This window comes from Pan paniscus, chromosome 11 (assembly GCF_029289425.2).
Source record: "Pan paniscus chromosome 11, NHGRI_mPanPan1-v2.0_pri, whole genome shotgun sequence".
Classification (NCBI taxonomy): domain Eukaryota; kingdom Metazoa; phylum Chordata; class Mammalia; order Primates; family Hominidae; genus Pan; species Pan paniscus.
This window is the reverse complement of record NC_073260.2, coordinates 14298523-14319759: the sequence shown is the minus strand read 5'-3', so window position 1 is coordinate 14319759 and position 21237 is coordinate 14298523. Positions and strand designations below refer to the sequence as shown.

General features: G+C 40.4%; 1 protein-coding gene across 10 annotated transcripts in view; it reads right to left on the bottom strand.

The window, feature by feature from the left end:
* The window catches only part of SCAI (suppressor of cancer cell invasion), a 201378-nt gene that overhangs the window by 96036 nt on the left and 84105 nt on the right, over positions 1 to 21237 (bottom strand). For all 10 annotated transcript variants that reach the window (XR_010109088.1, XR_004664336.3, XR_004664338.3 and 7 more), the window contains one exon: positions 17854 to 17985. Coding sequence is in view for 6 of the 10 variants with exons in the window: in XM_055117612.2 (XP_054973587.1) it covers positions 17854 to 17985 (132 nt within the window). In the remaining 4 variants the exon portion in view is untranslated. The remainder of the gene's footprint in view (positions 1 to 17853; positions 17986 to 21237) is intronic.

The following is a 21237-nucleotide window of genomic DNA, read 5'->3' as shown; positions in this document are numbered from 1 at the left end:
GGCCTATCAGTGTGGCTAGCTCAACCTGCTATGTTTTGTTAAAATGTTTTTCTTGAGATAAACTGGGTGCAGTGTACATCGGTAGTTCACCAAGCCTGTAATACCATGACATCTAATTTATGATTTCCTTTTGAGCTGCTATTTCTTGGCCAGCAGCTGTGTGTCTCCAAATAATTTTTCCCCCAAACCAGCATGTTTTCTGAATATGTCTTCTTGATCTGCTTACCTAGATGTTTTCCAAATGCTGTAAAATGTTTTTTAAAATTTCATCTTTACTTTTTCCAACTTTTCTGAATTCTCCATCAAAAATATTGGTAATTATTCAGTTGTGTCATCTTCATTCTCTTGACTTCATATTTATCATTTTCTCAGGATACTGAGAGATCATCTCCAGTTCTTCCTGAATATCACTAGCTAAATGTTTTGAAGTATCGGTAGGATCAGTCTGCGGTCACATCACCCTGAGGCGCAGCATCTTGTCTAAGTATCAGTTCTACTCTATTGTCTTTGATGTGAATTTTAATCCTGATACTGCATTTTTGCTTTCCTGAACATCTTTCTTGCTTTATTTAACCTTAGCCTGTTATCTCCTTATAGTTCTATGCTCTTTCACAGAAGCCATGATCTGTGGCATTTTATTACAGAAGGCAATCTTCTGAAAGTTTTTTATACCCGGCCAACTGATCTTTACTCATTGGTTTCATAGCTCTCAGTATGTATACTGTGACAGTGACAATATTTCTTCCCCCTCTTACATTCTGCTTAATTTTTAGAAGTAGCAATCTGGGGCCGGGTGCGGTGGCTCACGCCTGTAATCCCAGCACATTGGGAGGCCAAGGTGGGCAGGTCACGAGGTCAAGAGAGCAGACCATTCTGGCCAACATGGTGAAACTCCGTCTCTACTAAAAATACAAAAAAATTAGCTAGGCGTGGTGGCATGCGTCTGCAGTCCCAGCCACTCGGGAGGCTGAGGCGGGAGAATCGCCTGAACCTGAGAGGTGGAGGCTGCAGTGAACCGAGATCATGCCACTGCACTCCAGCCTGGCAACAGAGCGAGACTCCATCTCAAAAAAAAAGAAAGAAAAAGAAAGAAATAGCAATCTGGGTATCTCATAAAGCAGTAAAAATGCAGAAGGGCAGGTGCTGATTTCACCACTGGAGACTTTATCGATTAACTTTTGCTGCATAACAAGCCACTTCAAAACTTAGAAGCTTAAAACAAAAACCATGTAGTCGCTAATCATTTTATGGGTAGGCAATTAGATTTGAGTTCAGTTGGACAGTTCTGCCAGTCTCAGTCAGATCTCACTCAGGCAACTCAGACAGCTAGTGGTCTGTGGGCTCTCTCAAATGTCCAGGACCAGCTTGGGTTTGTTTATATGGGGCTTGGTTACAAGGTTTTAAGACTTGCAGAAGAGAAGACAAGCTCTAATGTGCATTTTTCAAGTATTTGAATTATGTTTGCAACTGTCCCACTGGCCAAAGCAAATCTATTAGCCCAACCCAGAGGTAGTATGGCAGGGAACTAGTAATAAGCATGGATTCAGGGAAGGGACTCATTTTACAAACAATCTATCACAGAGACCTTATGTTTCTTTCCTTTTCAACTATGAAAATAATAAAAGTCTCTAGAAAACAAAAATACTATAAAGTATATAAAGCAAAAAGTAAAACAATGCTCTCTTGCCTCTCCTTTCAACTTTATTCCCCCACAAACAACCACCAATAAGAATGACTTTGGCAGGGGACTGTGGCTCACACCTATAATCCTAGCACTTTGGGAGGCTGAGGTGGGAGGATCACTTGAATCCAGGAGTTCGAGACCAACCTGGGCAACACAGGGAGAGCCCGTCTCTATAAGAAAATACAATAAATTAGCCAAGTGTGGTGGCAGGTGCCTGTGGTCCCAGCTACTTGGGTGGCTGAGGTGGGAGGATTGCTTGAACCTCGGAGGTCAAGGCTGCAGTAAGCCATAATCGTGCCACTGTACTCCAGCCTGGGTGAGTGAGAGTGAGACTCTGTCTCAAGAAACAAACAAAAAAGAATTTCTTTCTTTCTCTGTGCACATTTTAGTATATATATGAGTTTTTCCATTATTTTACACCAATGGGATAAAACTACATATAATGTCCTGCAACATGTCTATTTAAGAATATATCGGGTTTCTTTAATACATAGAGAATTATATCAATATTTACTGTGTACAAAGTAGTATATAATGAACCAACTTATTTCATCAATTTCTTCCTGATGAACATTTATATTCTTTCTAGTTTTTCCCTGTTTTGTTTATTTATTTATTTATTTATTTATTTAGAGACGGAGTCTCACTCTGTCGCCCAGGTTGGAGTGCAGTGGCACCATCTTGGCTCACCGCAACCTCTGCCTCCTGGGTTCAAGCGTTCTCCTGCCTCAGCCTCCTGAGTAGATGGGATTACAGGTGCACACCACCATGTCCGATTAATTTTTTTTTTTTGCATTTTTAATAGAGACAGGGTTTCACCATATTGGCCAGGCTGGTCTTGAACTACTGACCTCAAGTGATCTGCCGTCTTGGTCTCTCAAAGTGCTGGGATTACAGGTGTGAGCCACCGCACCCAGCCTCCCTGTTTTAAAAATGCTGTAATAAATATCTTCATACTAATAAATTTGAATAGCTACACAATATGAATGAAAGGTCAATTTCTGTAGGTGGAAGTGAAGAGTGAAAAAAGATCTGCATTTTTGTACCAGATGTTCAGTTAATGGATAAGAAAGCAAAATGTATTCCTACCTGAAATTTTCAGGCACAATAGCAAGAATTAGCAAGTTTAAAACTGCATTTTAAAAATCCATTTCCATTTTCCTTATAAGCTGAAATTCATTTCAGATTACAGAAATAGGTTAACTGTAGATACTAGTTTCCCACATTTATTGTAAGTTTTCATCTTTTTTATGTCTCCACGGATCTCTAATGAGAGGTTACATCAGGAAGACCTAATCAGATGTTTTTAAATGTAAGTTGCTGCTAGAAACTTTCTCTTATGAAGCTGCTGCTGTTAGGAAGATTGTATTATTATGTACAAGCATTTGTCAGCAACACTAACTTTGTGACAACTGACAATTATTGTGTTTCATTAAGGATACTATCTAAAGTCTTTAGGCAATTTTTCAAGTAAGCACTTGCCTGCAAGTTCCTTTGAGTTTCCAAAACTGATAAAATTAATAAATCTCAGTAATACATCCTGTTAAGGGAGAAAACAGAACTAGAAGCCAGTGTTTTATCTCACGTGTCAAGTAAAAAGGGTTATAAAGGAAGAGGACTTTGTACGCAGGCTAAAAGTACATAAAAAGTGAGGAGATCGAGACCATCCTGGCTAACACGGTGAAACCCCGTCTCTACTAAAAATACAAAAAAAAATTAGCCGGGCGTGGTGGCGGGCGCCTGTAGTCCCAGCTACTCGGGAGGCTGAGGCAGGAGAATGGCGTGAACCCGGGAGGCGGAGCTTGCAGTGAGCCGAGATCGCGCCACTGCACTCCAGCCTGGGCGACAGAGCGAGACTCCGTCTCAAAAAAAAAAAAAAAAAAAAAAAAAAAAAGTACATAAAAAGTGATCTAAAATGCTATACTAGGGCTCCTAACAGTAAGCTGTAATATATAAATATTTTCCAATTTATAGCTATGAACAACGTTGGCTAACTTCTATACTATTTTCCTCAAAAGAATTTAGAACATCTACGATTCCAGTCTAAATCAGTTATAAAGACACCAGTTTCTTTTTCAAAATAGGGTTTAAATTTTTTAAAAATTTTCCATAGGAAAACTCCTATGATCATCCTTTTTCTAATGAGACATATCACAGAAGTTAATATACGAACCACTATATGATCAGCATCTAAAATTAACTAAGGTACTCTATAAAGAGTTTCAAAAAAAACTCCTCTACTACTCAGAGCTTGACTCTGATTTTAAACTCTGAATATATCATTTGGTCATTATTACTGTCAGCAAAGACGGGAAATTAATGGTCCATAGAATTAAATTAAATAGGGCTCTGAATTACCCCATAATTTAAGTGACCTTATATTTCACATTTTGCAAAGGCACCTATGTTATGAATTAGCTAATCATATTCTTTTTTCCAAGATTTTGGAGGAAAGTAAAAGTATGACACTAATCTCTCTTTATTGAAATCCTCAGTTCTATCAATAGAACTCAGGAGACTATGGTAGGAAGAAATGCAGTGCAAATAATTAAACCTGATTATCAGGGATGTTTCAAACGTAACATTGAGATATCAAAACTCAGGAAATCTCTGTAAATTTCCTGTAAATCCCCCATCTTTACTAAACTGAATTAGCTAAGATCATTGATCCCTACGTACACCTAAAATCCAAGTCCAAGGGGCATCTTTCAGTCCTTCTTTATCAGTCCTCTCTATGGCATTACACTGTTCACCACTTTCTCACCATCTTGTAACTCTTTTTTCTGTCCTTACAATCTCTTCCATTAACTTCTCTTTCCTTAGTCCAGTCCCTAAATGCATGGCTTCCACCGGAGTGTGTGTGTGTGTGTGTGTGTGTGTGCATGCATATATATATATATATATATACACATATACACATACACATACACACACACACACACACATACACATACATATACAAAAAGAAACATACATACAGGAAGTTACTTAGGAATCATGGCCAGTAAGCTGTAGAGCTACGATTCAAATTCAAACCTTCTACCTCCTAATCCAATGCTCTTTTCCACCATATGGAATAACCACCTAGATTTTGTACGCAAGTAAAGTTGTTAGTTCTTTTCTGGGACCACATTCTGCTCCCTGGCTTTTTTTTTTTTTTTTTTTTTTTTTTTTGACAGAGTCTCACTTCACCCAGGCTGGAGTGCAGTGGCATGATCTTGGCTCACTGCAACCTCCGCCTCCCAGGTTCAAGCGATTCTCATGCCTCAGCTTCCTGAGTAGCTGGGATTATGGGCATTTGCCACCATGCCCGGCTAATTGCTTTGTATTTTTAGTAGAGATGAGGTTTCGCCATGTTGGCCAGGCTGGTCTTGAACTCCTGACGTCAAGTGATCCACCTGCCCTGGCTTCCCAAAGTGCTGGGATTACAGGCGTGAGCCACTGTGCCTGGCCTGCTCCCTGGCTCTTAGGATGCTGCTGACCTCCAACAAAGCTGTGGTCAAAGGCAAAGGAATAAGCCAACTTCTCTGAATCAGGCTTTCAGTCAAAGAGCACACTGCCCGACTCACACATTCTTGTTTAAACAGAGAGGACTATATTACTGGGACATCTTTGTTCCAAACCATGTTTCTGTGTTCATGCATATACGAGACCAAACTGCATTTGAGACTTCAAAGCCCAATTGAGCATTTCCTTGTTTAGCACCAGTATCTGCTTTTACCCATTGGTAGACCCAGTGGCTTTTTGTTGTTCTTTGTTTTTAAAGACATGGTCTCACTCTATTCCTCCAGGCTGGTGTGCAATGACATGATCATAGCTCACTGCAGCCTCAAACTCCTGGGCTCAAGCAATTCTCCTGCCTCAGCCTCCTGAGTAGCTGGGACTACAGGTGCATGGCACCACACTCAGCTAATATTTTTGTTTGAGACAGGGTCTCACTCTGTTGTCCAAGCTGGAGTACAGTGGTGCGATCTCCACTCACTGCAACCTCTCCCTCCCAGGTTCAAGCGATTCTCACGCCTTAGCCTCTCAAGTAGCTGGGATTATGATGGTGGTGGCAGCCCATCTGGAGCAGCTGCTGCAGGGATGCCGACTGCAGTGGGGAAGTTGTGGCCAGGGCTGCATGCTCCACAGAATGGGTGGAAGCCAGGAACAGGTGGAAGCCGGGCCACCTACTGAGTTGGAGGGGTGGGAGCCCAGCGCTCCTGGGCGCAGCTGCAGCTACCCAGCTGCAGCTTTGGACCCATGCTTCCCTGTGTTCTCAGGGTCTTAAGAAGCTCCATGCCCCCACATGCTTGAAAGTACCTGCTCCTGCTCCCTGGCCTCTCCCAGCTCCTGGCACCCACTCTGGGGTGGAGCAAAGTTGTGGCCAAGCCTGGGACCTGTCACAACTGACTGGGTGTGCTCATGACGGCACTGACACACAAGCCCCCTGCTGCCTCAGCCCCCTCCAGACTTTGGGTACTGACGAGCATGGGAGGCGGGCCTGGGGGGATAAGGCTGCCAGTTCTGGTTGAAGTCCATGGCCCAGAGTGAGAACTCGAGGTGCTTTTTCCAGGCCCATCCATGGCCTCCCATGGACCAATCAGCACACACTTCCACCATTCTGGGCACAAAATAACCCCAGAGAGCCAGACTCATACCCTCTGTGGGATGACATGCCTACAGAAAGGAGCTACCCACTCCTTTCTGCTGAGAGCTGGACACTTGCTGGGATGATCTACCTGCAGGAAGGAGCAACTACTACAAGTCTCCTCTCTGCTAAGAGCTGGACACTTGCCTGGACAACCTGCTTGCGGAAAGGAGCTACCTACTAGGGGTCTCCTGAGAGCTCTTCTATCACTGAATGAAGCTCCTCTCCACCTTGTTCACCCTCCAGTTGTCCACATACCTCATTCTTCCTGGGCGCAGGACAAGAACTCAGGACCTGGCAAATTCTGGGACTCAAAAAATGGTAACACAAACAGGGCTGAAACATGCCCCCTTGCTTGCCACGTTGTAGGCAATGAGAAGGAAAGAGCTGAGGCCCTTTGGGAGTTCAGACCTATGGGCTCCCTGAGCCAGGGTTGTGACATCCTCTTTGGGGCTTGTGGTTCCTGGCATCTCCAAGCTTCTGGGCACCACCATCATGTTCCCCTCTTCCAGATGTGGGTGCCTGCAGTGGAAGCTGCTTGAGGTACATCTAATCCAGCTGCAACCTTGCATGGCGCCAGTGCCTGGAGATGCCTGCCCCACCACGGCAGCTAGCTTGCTTGGCTGTGCACAGTGGCCAGACCCCATGCCCATTCGCTAACACACCCCTCACTGCTCCATACCTGGCCTACCCTTGGCAGGTGTGGGATCTGGGCCAGTAGCATAAGTCAAGCACAACCTGCCAGGCTGAGTAGCGGGAACAAGCCCAGTGAGCCCAAGCAAAACTCGGGCAAAGGTGCCACTAGCCACAGAGGTTTCTGGCTGGAAAAATAACACCCTAAGGATCCTGTGACATTTTTAGACATGCACCACCATGCCTGGCTAATTTTTGTGTTTTTAGTAGAGATGGGGTTTCGCCATGTTGGCCAGGATGATCTCAAACTCCTGGCCTCAAGTGATCTGCCTACCTCAGCCTCCCAAAGTGCTGGGATTATAGGCATGAGCCACTGCACCTGGCCGGCTAATTTTTAAATTTTTCTATAGAGATGAGGTCTCACTGTGTTGCTCAGGCTGGTCTTGAACTCCTGGCTTCAAGCAATCCTCTCGCCTCAACCTCTTGAGCAGCTGGACTACAGGCATGCACTACCACACCCAGCTATATTTTTTATTTTGTAGACGGGGTCTCACTTTGTTGCCCAGGCTGGTCTTAAATTCCTGAGCTCAGGCAATCCTCTGGCCTTGGCCTCCCAAAGTGCTGGAATTACAGGCATGAGTCGCTGTGCCTGGCCTGCCTCTATTCTTAGAGTCAAACATTCGTCTGTGTTTGGAATCCTTACTCCTAAATTGAGGAAAAACTTCTCGGAAGTAGCACTTCTCAAATTATAATCTATCACATTAACATAGGCTATGACTTTAACTGGCAAAGCTTTGTTTTTCTCATCTGTAGAACCAAAATAATAGACACTAATGACATTGTTTTGAGGATTTAATGAATTCTTCGGGGTTCTTAACATATCTTTTTAATTTTCTCTCTATACCCCTCCTGAAGAATCTTAAAAACTAACCACTATTGAATGTGGTTAAAAGTGAACACTTTTACACTGCTGGTGGGAATGTAAACTAGTACAACCACTATGGAAAACAGTGTGGAGATTCCTTAAATGACTAAAAGTAAAACTACCATTTGATCCAGCAATCCCACTACTGGGTATCTACCCAGAGGAAAAGAAGTCATTTATATAAAAAAGATACCTGCACACACATGGTTATAACGGCACAATTTGCAATTGCAAAAATATGGAACCAGCCCAAGTGCCCATCAATCAACAAGTGGATAAAGAAATTGTGATATATATATATATATATATGCACACACACATATATATACATATATATGCACATATATACACACACACACACACATATATATATTTCTTTCCTTTTATGGCCTATCTCATATATATACACACACACACACACACACATATATATGTGTGTGTGTATATATATATATGAGATAGGCCATAAAAGGAATGAAATAATGGCATTTGCAGCAACCTGGAAGGAATTGGAGACCATTATTCTAAGTTAAGTAACTCACGAATGGAAAACCAAACATCATGTGTTCTCAGTCATAGGTGGAAGCTAAGGTATGAGGATACAAAGACATAAGAATGACACATGGACTTTGGGGACTCTCGCGAAAGGGTAGGAGGGGCGTGAGGAACAAGACTACATATTGGGTACAGTATATACTGCTTGGGTGATGGGTGCACCAAAATCTCACAAATCACCACTAAAGAACTTATTCATGTAACCAAACACACCTGTTCCCCAAAAACCTACTGAAATTAAAAAAAAAAAAAACAACTAACTACAACTACCTCTCCCCTAACCAATTCCCGATCCAGCTTCTACCAGCAACTTTAAAGGGGAAGATGCTCTACGTTTCTAGTAAGACCTGACAAGATCTTAGAGGGAGCTAACATATAAGACCTGGTTATACTGACTTTGATAGAATATATTATATTATAATAGAATATATTCATCTATTTTATTGTTTAATATTTTAGTATAGCATTTAAATAGCTAATTTTCTAGATTCTGGGGAAATGGTGACAGCATAGTATTGAATCTATTCAGATACCTTCCCAACACAGGCAGAACAAACAGATAATAAAGCAAAACCCACTGGTAACATTTCAATAAAACCAAGGGTTATGGGCTGAATTGTTATTCCCAAAACTCGTACATTGAAGCTCTAACTCCCAGTATCTCAGAATTTTACTGTATCTGGAGATAGGGCCTTTAAAGAGGTAATTAAAAAGAAGCCTTTAGGGAAGGTTTTAATACAATATGAGTTGTGTCCTTAGAAGAAGACATTAGGACATACAAAGAGGCGCCAGGGCACAAATGCATGCAAAGATGACCATGTGAGGGCACAGGAAGGAGGCATCCATCTGCAATCCAAGGAGAGAGGGCTCAGAACAAACTGAACCTGCTGACACCTTGATCTTGGACTTCCGGCCTCCAGAACTGTGAGAAAATGCATTTCTGTTGTTTAAGCTACTCAGTCTATGGCACCTTGTTATGGCAGCCATAGCAAACTGATACAGTAATATGGTAACCATCAAATCCCAGGTGGTTGGAGACAAATTACCAACAGCCAAAAGACCTGCAAGCTATTAGCATCTATGTTGGAGGAGACAAAGAAAGCAAAACTGGGAACACCTCATGGACCAGTGAAGAAGACAACCCCAAAATAGCCAATATGGATTCACGAGAAAGCACAGTCAGCCATTATGAGAACAGAAACTAAAACTGGGAGGAATTTTGCCGGAGCAAACAGCCACACATGGCTACTAAGCACTTGAATGTAGTTAATCTTAACTGAAATGTATGTAAGTATAAAATACTCACTGTGTTTCAAAGACTTAGTATAAAAAACTAAAATATCACTAATATTTCTCTATCGATTTATGATGAAGTAGAATATTTTTTATTTATTGGATCAAATATTATTAAAATTAATTTCACTTGTTTCTTTTTAGTTTTTAATGTGGCTAGAAAATTTAAAATAACATTTGTGGCTTATATTAAATTTCTATTAGTCATTGATTTTCTTTTCTTTTTTTTTTTTTTGAGATGGAATTTCACTCTTGTTGCCCAGGCTGGAATGCAATGGCATGATCTCGGCTCACTGCAACCTCTGCTGCTCAGGTTCAAGCAATTCTCCTGCCTCAGACTCTCAAGTAGCTGGGACTACAGGCATGTGCCACCATGCCCAGCTAATTTTGTATTTTTAGTAGAGATGGGGTTTCACCATGTTGGTCAGGCTGGGCTCAAATTCCTAACCTCAAGTGATCCACACACCGCAGCCTCCCAAAGTGCTGGGATTACAGGCAAGAGCCACTATGCCCAGCCTAGTCAATCAATGATGTTCAAGAGCATGTGATCAAGATACCTACTGTACTCTGGTGGCAGTCTACCTCAAAGGCAAGTCCAATTCTTCTGGTGGTAAGCCATATAAAATGACAGCCTATATCACAAGCTTGTACAGACAGTTTAGGGTATAATCTCTAAAATAACATGGTTATTTATTTCAATAACAATAAACTTGCCATTACCAGTTTGCAGAACTAGCTTCTAAGAGAATATTAATTTTCTGAAGAAGGAGAAGAAGAAGAGGGAGGAAAGAAGAAAAGAGAAGAAGAAAAGAGAAGAAGAAGAAGAAGAAGAAGAGGAAGAAGAAGAAGAAGAAGAAAAGGGCAGGGGAGGGAAAGAAGGGGTCAATGGAACAAACTGTTAATTTCTTAGTTGTCCTCTTTAGGAAAAAGGGAATCCTAAAAACAGGCTTCTAAAGGAAGCATTATAGAAACTTTCTTTCTTAAGTTGAATACTGGGAGCATATTTATTTATTTATTTATTTTATTTTATTTTTATTTTATTTTTGGAGATGGAGTTTCGCTCTTGATGCCCAGGCTGGAGGCAATGGCGTGATCTCGGCTCACCACAACATCTGCCTCCCAGGTTCAAGCGATTCTCCTTCCTCAGCCTCCCAAGTAGCTGGGATTACAGGCATGTGACACCACGCCCGGCTAATTTTGTATTTTTAGTAGAGATGGGGTTTCTCCATGTTGGTCAGACTGGTCTCAAACTCCTGACCTCATGTGATCTGCCTGCCTCAGCCTCCCAAAGTGCTGGGATTACAGGCGTGAGCCACCGCACCTGGCTAGGAGCATATTTAATAAAAATAATTTCTGTAATTATTTTCATTTAAGACTAGTACACTTCACTTTGGGGCACCTCCCAATTAAAAATATACATATACACACAAACTCACACAATATATACTATTATATGTACTACAATAATAATATTATATATACTATCAGTGGCCTCCCAAGCCTTCTTTGGCTTTGTGTATTTGCTCCTCTGTAGTCAAATAATTAGTGACTTGGAGGCCTCTGCTTTTGCAAAACACTGCAAGTTAGGGATATCACTGATAGACACAGCTGTGTTTCTCAAATACATGTCTCGAGATGCTGCCTTATATAATCCCACTAAGTATTCCATTCTGCTTCGACAGTCTTAGTCACCATGGCAACCAGAACCCTGCAAGCACTTGGGCTTTTGATCATTTTCTGACAGTATTCAAAGCTTTTTCTAACATTATTCTCACTTCATTACTACATGCAAGAGCCATTATATGCGAAACATCATTCATTTCATCCAATTCTTATTTTTCTGGATTATGTTTTCTTACACAGTGAGTGGAAATAAGAGATAAACTATTATGCACATATTATAAGAAGGTATTTTCAGTTGAGAAAAATACTCCATTAAGATATTCACAGCTGGGAAAATGAAAGGCTCTGACAACTTAGATGAACAGCTTAATATAATGTGGAAAGACACACTTCCAAGAGTAAAAAGAGAATCTATTATATCCCAAATGAGACATGATACAAAAATCTGAAACCTTTCATGCACTGAAATGCCCTTTTTCACTCTGCTCATAATGAGTTAAAAAGTCCAAGTAACAGGGAACACAACAGGGGAGGTTTCTGAGGTGCTGTGGGTGCTACTTCTTCATCTGAATACAAGTCACATGGATGTATTCAGTTTCTTAAAAACACACTTACAGCATGTGCACTTTTCCGCAGTCAATTATACTTCAGTAATAAGTTTAAGACACAGTGCATGAATTGAAGAAAGCAAGCAAAAAGAAAAACATGTTAGAACATGTGGAAAAGGAGAAAAAACAAAGACAAGCACTAACAGTGAAAAAAATGCTAGAGGGAAAGGGCTTAATATTAAAAACTGACACGATTCCAGCTGGATCCCACTTCATTCCATTTCCCCAAATGCCAATGCTGGTCCAGACCACTACCAATACATTTCTTCTTCTCTATAAGGACCATAGACCTACTCAGACCAATTTAAATAAGGGGGTGGGGGTGGGCGCAGGGGGATAGCAACCAAAAAAACCTCATAATTATTCCAAAATAAATCTTGTCCCTTTCTCAAGAAATGCTCATAAAGCAACATCAACACTCGAAAGAAAAGAGGTTTCTGATTGACATAACTCAAAGATCTTCTTTACACAGGAAACAGGGAGAGTAGTGTAGACAAGAATGCCAATACACACCTCCAACCCACCACCACAGGGAACTTTAAGGAAGGCCTACAAAACTGATAAAGACAGCCCTTTATAATCAAGGTCTAATATTGAACAAAGAACACTTTTTTCTCTTTTCTTTTTATAAAAGGGACAAGGTCTCACTGCATTGCCCAGGCTGAAGTACAGTGGCATAACATAGCTCATTGCAGCTTCAAACCCCTGGGTTCAAGTGACCCTCCCACCTCAGCCTCCCAAGTTGCTGGGACTAAAGGCAGACACCACCACACCCAGCTAATTTTTAAATTTTTGGTAGATGGAGTCTTCCTATGTCGCCAGGCTGGTCTAGAGCTCTTGGCTTCAAGTGATTCTCCTGCCTTCGCCTCCCAAAGTGCTGGGATTACAGGTATCAGCCACTGCTCCTGGAGATACTTTCATTTATATAAACAAAAAAAAAGAAAACAATACGGCTGCTATACTGGACAACCACATCTCTCTCAAACAAAAATCCAAAAGCATTCAGAGAAGATATATAGTTTGCTCGCCACAGACCTATTTTTGTATAAATAATTATGGCTTATTTATTTATTTATTTACTTAGAGACAGAGTCTTGCTCTGTCACCCAGGCTGGAGTGCAGTGGTGTGATCTCAGCTCACTGCAACATCCGCCTCCCAGCTTTAAGCGATTCTCCTGTCTCAGCCTCCCAAGTAGCTGAGATTACAGGTGCGTGCCACCACGCCTGGCTAATTTTTGTATTTTTAGTAGAGACGGGGTTTCACCATGTTGGCCAGGCTGGTCTCGAACTCCTGACCTCAGGTGATCTGCCTGCCTCAGCCTCCCAAAGTGCTGGGATTACAGGCGTGAGCTACCGTGCCCAGCCAATTATAGCTTATTTAAATTGAAGAGGGTCACTCAATAAAACACTGAAAATATATCTGTGGTATATTTGCTTATCCACTCTTCCAGGTGACAGATCAAAATTTATCAATATTAGTATTGTAAAATTTTAAAACAGCACCTTAGAAAGATACGACTCCATACCTGGGATATAAGGTTTATATTTCAAAATAGCTCAAAGAGCAGATTTAAAATGTTCCCAACACAAATAAATGATAAATGTTTGAAGTGATGGATATCCCAAATCCATAATGTGATCATTACAATGGTATGTATGTATCAAAATATCACATGTACCCCATACATATGTAAAATTATTATTATCAATGTTTAAAAAGAAAAAATGAAAAATATGCAATAATCAAAACAATTGGAAATGTTTTTCTGATTTAAAAAATAACATAAAACTAACATTCCACTCCATACACAAAAATTAACTCAAAATGGGCTGGGCATGGTGGCTCATGCCTGTAATCCCAGAACTTTGGGAGGCCAAGGCAGGCAGATCACTTGAGGTTAGGAGTTCAAGACCAGCCTGGCCAACATGGTGAAATCCCGTTTCTACTTAAAAAAATACAGTGTGGTGGCACCAACTACTAGGGAGGCTGAGGCAGGAGAACCGCTTGAACCCGGGAGGCAGAGGCTGCACTGAGCCAAGATCATGCCACTGCACTCCAGCCTGGGTGACAAAGCAAGGCTCCATCTCAAAAAAATTAATTAAAATAAAAAGAACTCAAAATGGATCACAGACCTAAATGTAAGAGCTAAAAGTATAAAACTCTTAGAAGAAAACACGGGAGTAAATTTTCATGACCTTAAGTTAGGCAATGATTTCTTAGATACAAACCAAAAGTACAAGCAATGAAAGAAAAGAATGACAAGTTTAACTTTATTAAAATTAAAAACATTTGTGCTTCAAAGGATATCATTAAGAAAGTAAAAGACATGCCGGTTTGCGGTGGCTCACGCCTTGTAATCCCAGCACTTTGGGAGGTCGAGGCGGGTGGATCACCTGAGGTCAGGAGTTCTAGACCAGCCTGGCCAACATGGTGAAATCCCGTTTCTACTAAAAATACAAAAATTAGCCGGGCATGGTGACAGGCACCTGTAATCCCAGCTACTCGGGGTAGGGGGGCGGTGGGTGCCGAGGCAGGAGAATCGCTTGGAGGCAGGAGAATCACTTGAACCCAGGAGGCGGAGGTTGCAATGAGCAAGATCGCACCATCACACTCCAGCCTGGGGGACAAGAGCAAAACTTCATCTCAAAAAAAAAAAGAAAGAAAGAAAGTAAAAGACAATCCACAGAATAAGAGAATATATATTTGCAAATCATACATCTTACAAGGGACTTGTATCCAGAATATATAAACAATTATAAATTAATAATTTTAAAAATAATTCAATTTTTTAACTGGTCAAAGAATTAGAACAGATACTTTCCCAAAGAAGAAACAGAAATCGCTAACAAGCACATAAAAAGATGCCCAACATTAGGGAAATTCAAATCAAAACCACCAAGAGACACCATTTACATCCAGTAGGATGTTTACAATCAAAAAGACAGAAAATAATAAGTGTTGATGAGAATGAGGAGAAACTAGAACACATTACTGGTGATGAGGCCACTTTGGAAAACAGTTTGGCAGGTCCTCAAAAGGTTAAACACAGAATTACTATATGACCCAGGAATTCTACTCCTTGGTATATGGCCAAGAGAATCGTAATCCCAGCACTTTGGGAGGCCAAGGCAGGTGGATCACCTGAGGTCAGGAGTTCAAGACCAGCCTGGCCAACATGGTGAAACCTGTCTCTACCAAAAATACAAAAATTACTTGGGCGTGGTGTTAGGCACCTGTAATTTCAGCTACTTGAGAGGCTGAGGCAGGAAAATTGCTTGAACCCAAGAGGCGGAGGTTGCAGTAAGTCAAAATCGTGTCATTGCACTCCAGTCCGGATGACAAGAGCAACACTCTGTCTCAAAAAAAAGGAAAACCTATGCTCACATAAAAACTTGTATACAAATGTTCACAGGACTATTATTCTTGATAGCCAAAAAACTCAAATGTCTATCAACTGATGATTGGACAAATTGTGATAAATCCTTACAATGGAATATTAATCACTAATAAAAGTAGTGATATGTGCTATAACACAGATGAACCTCAAAAACATTATGTTAACAAAAGAAGTCCATGATAGAAGACCACATATTGTATGATTCCAATTATTTAATATATAAAATATCCAAAATAGGTAAATCCATAGAGACAAAAAGTAGATTGGTGGTTGTCAGGGGTTAGGATTTGGAAGAATGTAGAATCACTGCTAATAGGAACCGGATTTCTTTTGGGGGTGATTAAAATGATCTAAAATTAAACCGTACTAACAGCTGCACAACTCTGCAAACATACCAAACTTTTCAACTGTAAACTTTGAATGGGCAAATTTTATTGTATATAAATATAGCTCCATAAAACTGTCTCAAAAAAATGGGGTCCGAGCTATTATAACTATGTCAGTGTTTTAAGTTTGAGAGCCCATGTGCCAGAAGTTACACAAGGGATTTAAATGCAAGCTTTTAAATGTCTTCCTACCTTTAAATCTATAATCCCTTTAAGATTTTGTTTTTATTTTTTGGTTAAGGGTCTTGCTCTGTCACCCAGGCTGGAGTGCAGTGGTGTGATCACAGTTCACTGAAGCCTTGATCTCCTGGGCTTGAGCAATCCTCTCACCTCAGTCTCCCAAGCAGCTGTGACTTGAGGCACTCACCACCATATCCAGCTAATTTTTTCATGTTTTGTAGAGACGAGGTTTCACCATGTTGCCCAGGCTGATCTCAAACTCCTGGGCTCAAGTGATCCTCCCACCTCAGCCTCCCGAAGTGCTGGGATTATGGGCGTGAGCCACTGCGCCTGGCCTCTTTTAACTTTTTACTTACTTAATTTCAATAGGCACACAGATATGTGTTTCTATCTGTGAAATAGGTTCACTAGATGTGCTAAAGCTGAGGCTTGCTGTGAGCAGAAGTTTGCCTTGGGTTTTTTTTTTTATAATTTCCTCATAGAGTAATTGAGGGCAGGGACTGTTAGCTTTATCTCTGAATTTTCGTACCCAATACAGAATATGGTACATACTGGGTGCCAATTAAATGTTGAAGAAAAAAAATATACCTGGAAGGCAAAGAGAAAAAAAAAAGTCTAAGTATGCAAATTTAAGAGGTTTAAAATAATGTATTACAGGAAAATAAAAGATTTAAACCCCAGACATACCAAGGAAAACTTCTGAATTAAAATAGTGAAAGAAAATATTCTTTAAAAAGACACAAGTAATTTATAAAGCCAAAGAAAAACATGATCTCAAATATCTCCTCTGCAGCATAAAATAGGAAGCAGAAGAGTGCAGGAGTTAAGAATACTGCCTTTGGAATCTTCCATTTAACAAATATTCACAAAGCCTTTACAATGTGCAAGACATGGGCTTAAAAACTAGAGAAACAGTGACAAACAGGGGCCTGCTCTTAGGGACATTTCATTTTAATGCAGGAGAGACATAATAAGCAAGTAAATAATATTAAGAGTGGTAAGTGTCATGAAGCAAATCAAATGAATATAGGAAAAAGAGAATGATTAAAAGGGCAGCTTTAGACAGAATGGTATTTGAAAAATTCACATAATTTTTTTAAAAGATAAATTATCTGGTTTAAAAATAAACCCTGCCAATATATGTCCAAACCTGGGGACGTATAATACAATTGTAAAATGTAAGATAAAGAGATTTCATTTTTATCCATAAATAAACCATAATTTAAAATAACTTAGTATCTTTACAATCACTCCTTCCTATGTAAATTTTCAAAAATAAAACCTGTTTATCCCTAGAATTTTACCTATTGTATGAATTTTCTTCTAACGGGTACTAAGCTAATGAAGCTTTAGGTCTGAAGTCAGTGAATATCCTAAGACTCTCAAGAACTGAAATACAGATTAAATCATAAATAGCATGGTTTATAACACCTCATCATTACTTTTTCTACCCACCCCCCACCATCACCACCCCGATCTGGTAGACAAAGGTAACCATCATTACTTTAGGCACAGACATTTCATCCCAGAAAACAAAGAAAGAAAGAATAAAACAAACAAGCAAGTAAACAAATTACAAAAATGCAATAGGAGGCTCCACATTCAATTGCATATGCATTTTTAGGCTCCTCAGACCTCAACACCCTAATGTGCAAAACCAGATTAAAATCAGATCTGGTGTGAGTTATGTATACAAAACCATCTCACAAAATAGCTCTTTTTAACTTGACTAAAACAGTGTAAGTTATCCTCTTTTCCTATTGTTTTTTTATCCAAGAATTTTAAAAATGATGTCAAAGAAAAAATCATGATCACTCTAATACAGAAATTTATATGACATTCTACCCATAATTTTCGGAAACTTACCACACATCAGCCAGAAAAAAAACAAATGCAGAACTAAAGAAAAGTTCAAAACACCAAGAGTCCACTCACCTTAACCCATTGAACAGCTGCTTAGATTTATCCAGAAGATAACAAAAATCTGTAACGGTTTTCCTCTCTCCCTGTGGGATATCATCTTCAGCACCTCCAGAGGACATGATTTCTTTAAGAGCAAATTCAGTCCTGTAAGAAAACATATGTTCATTCATCCAGGAGGTAAAAATAAAAATAGAAAAAAACCTTAGTTATATCATCTGATAGTATTTTTTATCCAAGACAGATATAGAATTCTTCTGATTACAATCAAATCACAAAAATATAATTTAAGTGTAAGATACTGTAAGAAAACAGATCATCTCAGTCGGGCGCGGTGGCTTACACCTGTAATCCCAGCACTTTGGGAGGCCGAGGTGGATGGATCACCTGAGGTCAGGAGTTCGAGACCAGCCTGGCCAACATGGAGAAAGCTTGTCTCTACTAAAAATACAAAAATTAGCCGGGCGTGGTGGTGGGCGCCTGTAGTCCCAGCTACTCAGGAGGCTGAGGCAGCAGAATTGCTTGACCCAGGGAGGCGGAGGTTGCAGTGAGCCGAGACGTGCCATTGCACTCCAGCCTGGGTGACAGAGCGAGACGCCATCTCAAAAAACAAAGAAAAAAAGAAAGAAAATAGATCATCTCCTATCATTGGTATGGATGAAAATTGGAACCATATTAGAAAGCAATTTTTATAATACCCTTTCCTCTAATAAATATTATTTGAATGCCTGTTATGTTCTAGGCATTCCTCTACATGGTTAACAATCTAAAAATATTGATTTATTTGTCCATTTGATCCACTCTATAAATCCTTCTGGAAAATGATCCCACAAATGGGAAAACACTTTATCCGTGTATTTATTTTAGTATCATAACATTTAAAAATTGAAAACAACCTAAAGGCCCCAAAGACGAAAATGGTTAGGAATACTGACCACTGCACTCTACCCAATCACTAACTTACAACTCTGTTTAAGAAGGTGAGGCAATGGTATGAGTACACTTCAGTATAAAAGGGATATAAAATCACACACACACATATACATACACACACACGTACACACACAGACGTATATTAAAACTATATTGAAACTATCTCCACTTGTAATAAATTTCATAAACCTGCCATGTAAAAACAGAAAACAACAGTAAGTTGTCAGACAGTATGTACAATACAAACCTAAATTTTAAAAACTGATTTGTGTTTACACACAGACAGAAATTCCTGGAACAACACAGGAAAATTTGGTCCTGGTGTAGGATGTAAAAATAGGCAGACAAAATATAGTCACTGAAATAATGTGATACAATTGGTGAAATAATGAACTTTAATAGATGGACTGAAGAACAGAAAGGATACAGTTGAACAAATTCATAAGCTAAAATATCAGATTTGGGGTACTCTGCCAAAAGACAGTAGAAAGAGATAAAATATATAAAAGAAAAAGCAAGAGATAAGATACAGAAATGAGGGAAATCAACTGCCACACAATAGCTTACACAGGAGGAGAGAAAAACACAAATGAGAGTGAAGAAATATTTGCAGAAATAATGACTAAATTTCCCAGAATTAGAGAAAATGTAACACCTAAAATTGAAAGGACTCAAAGAATGTCAAAATAATCCCACAGCTAGAACCATTAAAGTAAAACTTAGGAAATCAGAATTCTCTTCCCTTCCTGAAAAATTCACTCTTACAGCCACCAAGTGGGTATCCACATCACAGGGTATCTGCATGGGTGTCGGAATATAAGCTATGTGAGGAGGCCATTCGCAGGCAGAGCCAGCTTGCACAGGATGTTGAAGGCCGAGTGTGGAGGAGGAGGAGGAGGAGGGCACCCATGAGGGTGGAGGACTGGCAGGGAAAGTAGGAGCCTGAGCACAGTGACGGCACCTCCACATAGAAAGGTTCAAAGCAGCAATGGGAGATTTGCTATATAAAGAGGGAAGGATCAAATAAGATCTATTAAGGCCAGATGCAGTGGCTCACGCCTGTAATCCCAGCACTTTGGGAGGCAGAAGCAGGAGGATCACTTGAGGCTAGGAGTTTGAGACCTGCCTGGGCAACACAGTGAGATCTTGTCTCTACAAAAAATGTAAAAATTAGCCAGATGTGGTGGCAGGTGCCTACTCAGCTACCTCAGCTACTCAGGAGGCTAAGGCAGGAGAATCGACTGAGGCCAGCAGTTCAAGGGTGCAGAGAGCTATGATCCCTCCACTGCACTTCAGCCTGAGTGACAGAACGAGACCCCATTTCTTTAAAAAAAAAAAAAAAAAATTCTTTTTTAAAAAAGATTTATTAAAGGCAATGGGACCCAGAGTTCTCACTTGGCAGAGAAGGGAGATGCAAATATGGAAATGGAAAAAGTTAGAATGAACTCTGTGGATTGAAACTGGGCCAGGTGCAGTGGCTCATGCCTGTAATCCCAGCACTCTGGGAGGCCAAGGTGGGTGGATCATCTGAGATCAGGAGTTTGAGACCAGCCTGGGCAACATGGTGAAACCCATCTCCACCAAAAAATACAAAAATTAGCCCAGCATGGTGGGGTGTGCCTGCAGTCCCCAGCTACTTGGAAGGCTGAGGCAGGCGAATCACTTGAACCCAGGAGGCGGAGGTTGAGGTGAGCTGAGATCATGCCACTGTACTTCAGCCTGGGCGACAGAACGAGACTGCGTTTCAAAAAAAATAAACTGTAAGTATGAGTGAACTAATGGATTTCTGAAGACATGGACATACATGCATGGTGTGTGTGTCTACATAAGCACACACAGATGCATACTCCCTAGCTCTGTAATTCTATCTACTGAGAGCGCCTTGGAGCAGTGATCATCTTCCCTCCCCAGTGGTATGAACGTTTCTAGCACCTAACACTTGGCCCCTAATACCATTCTCCAATAAAAGGAACCAGACATCTCTGGAGAATTGTAATTCACTAATTACAGCACAGGGGTAGAAAAAGTACAGGATAAATCTGGAATATCTTGTGGTAGTAAGCAAGAAAATGCTCAAGGAATGCTAAAGAATGTCAAAAAGACATAGGATCAAGCTTGAAGGAGATCCCACTGGCCAAACAGGGTAATTTCAGCATCAATACCAATAGTAATAGCAATGGATTATAACCTACTGAACAAAATAAGAAATCATGAATCAATATAGATATAAATAAATGAGTGAATAAATGGAAAGTGTGGTAGTGAATGGGATAGTTTCAGAATACTTCCCCCATAAACTACACATTACTTCCAAGGGAAAAAGTAATTTCACAGCAGTAAAACCCAGCAGACACTGCCTTGATCAAATGATCAAAGTGAACATCATTAGTAATCAGACAAATCAAAGTCCCATGCGATGAGAAGCACTGTTCCTGTCAAAGTTCTGTAGCCTGAGTCTAATCATGA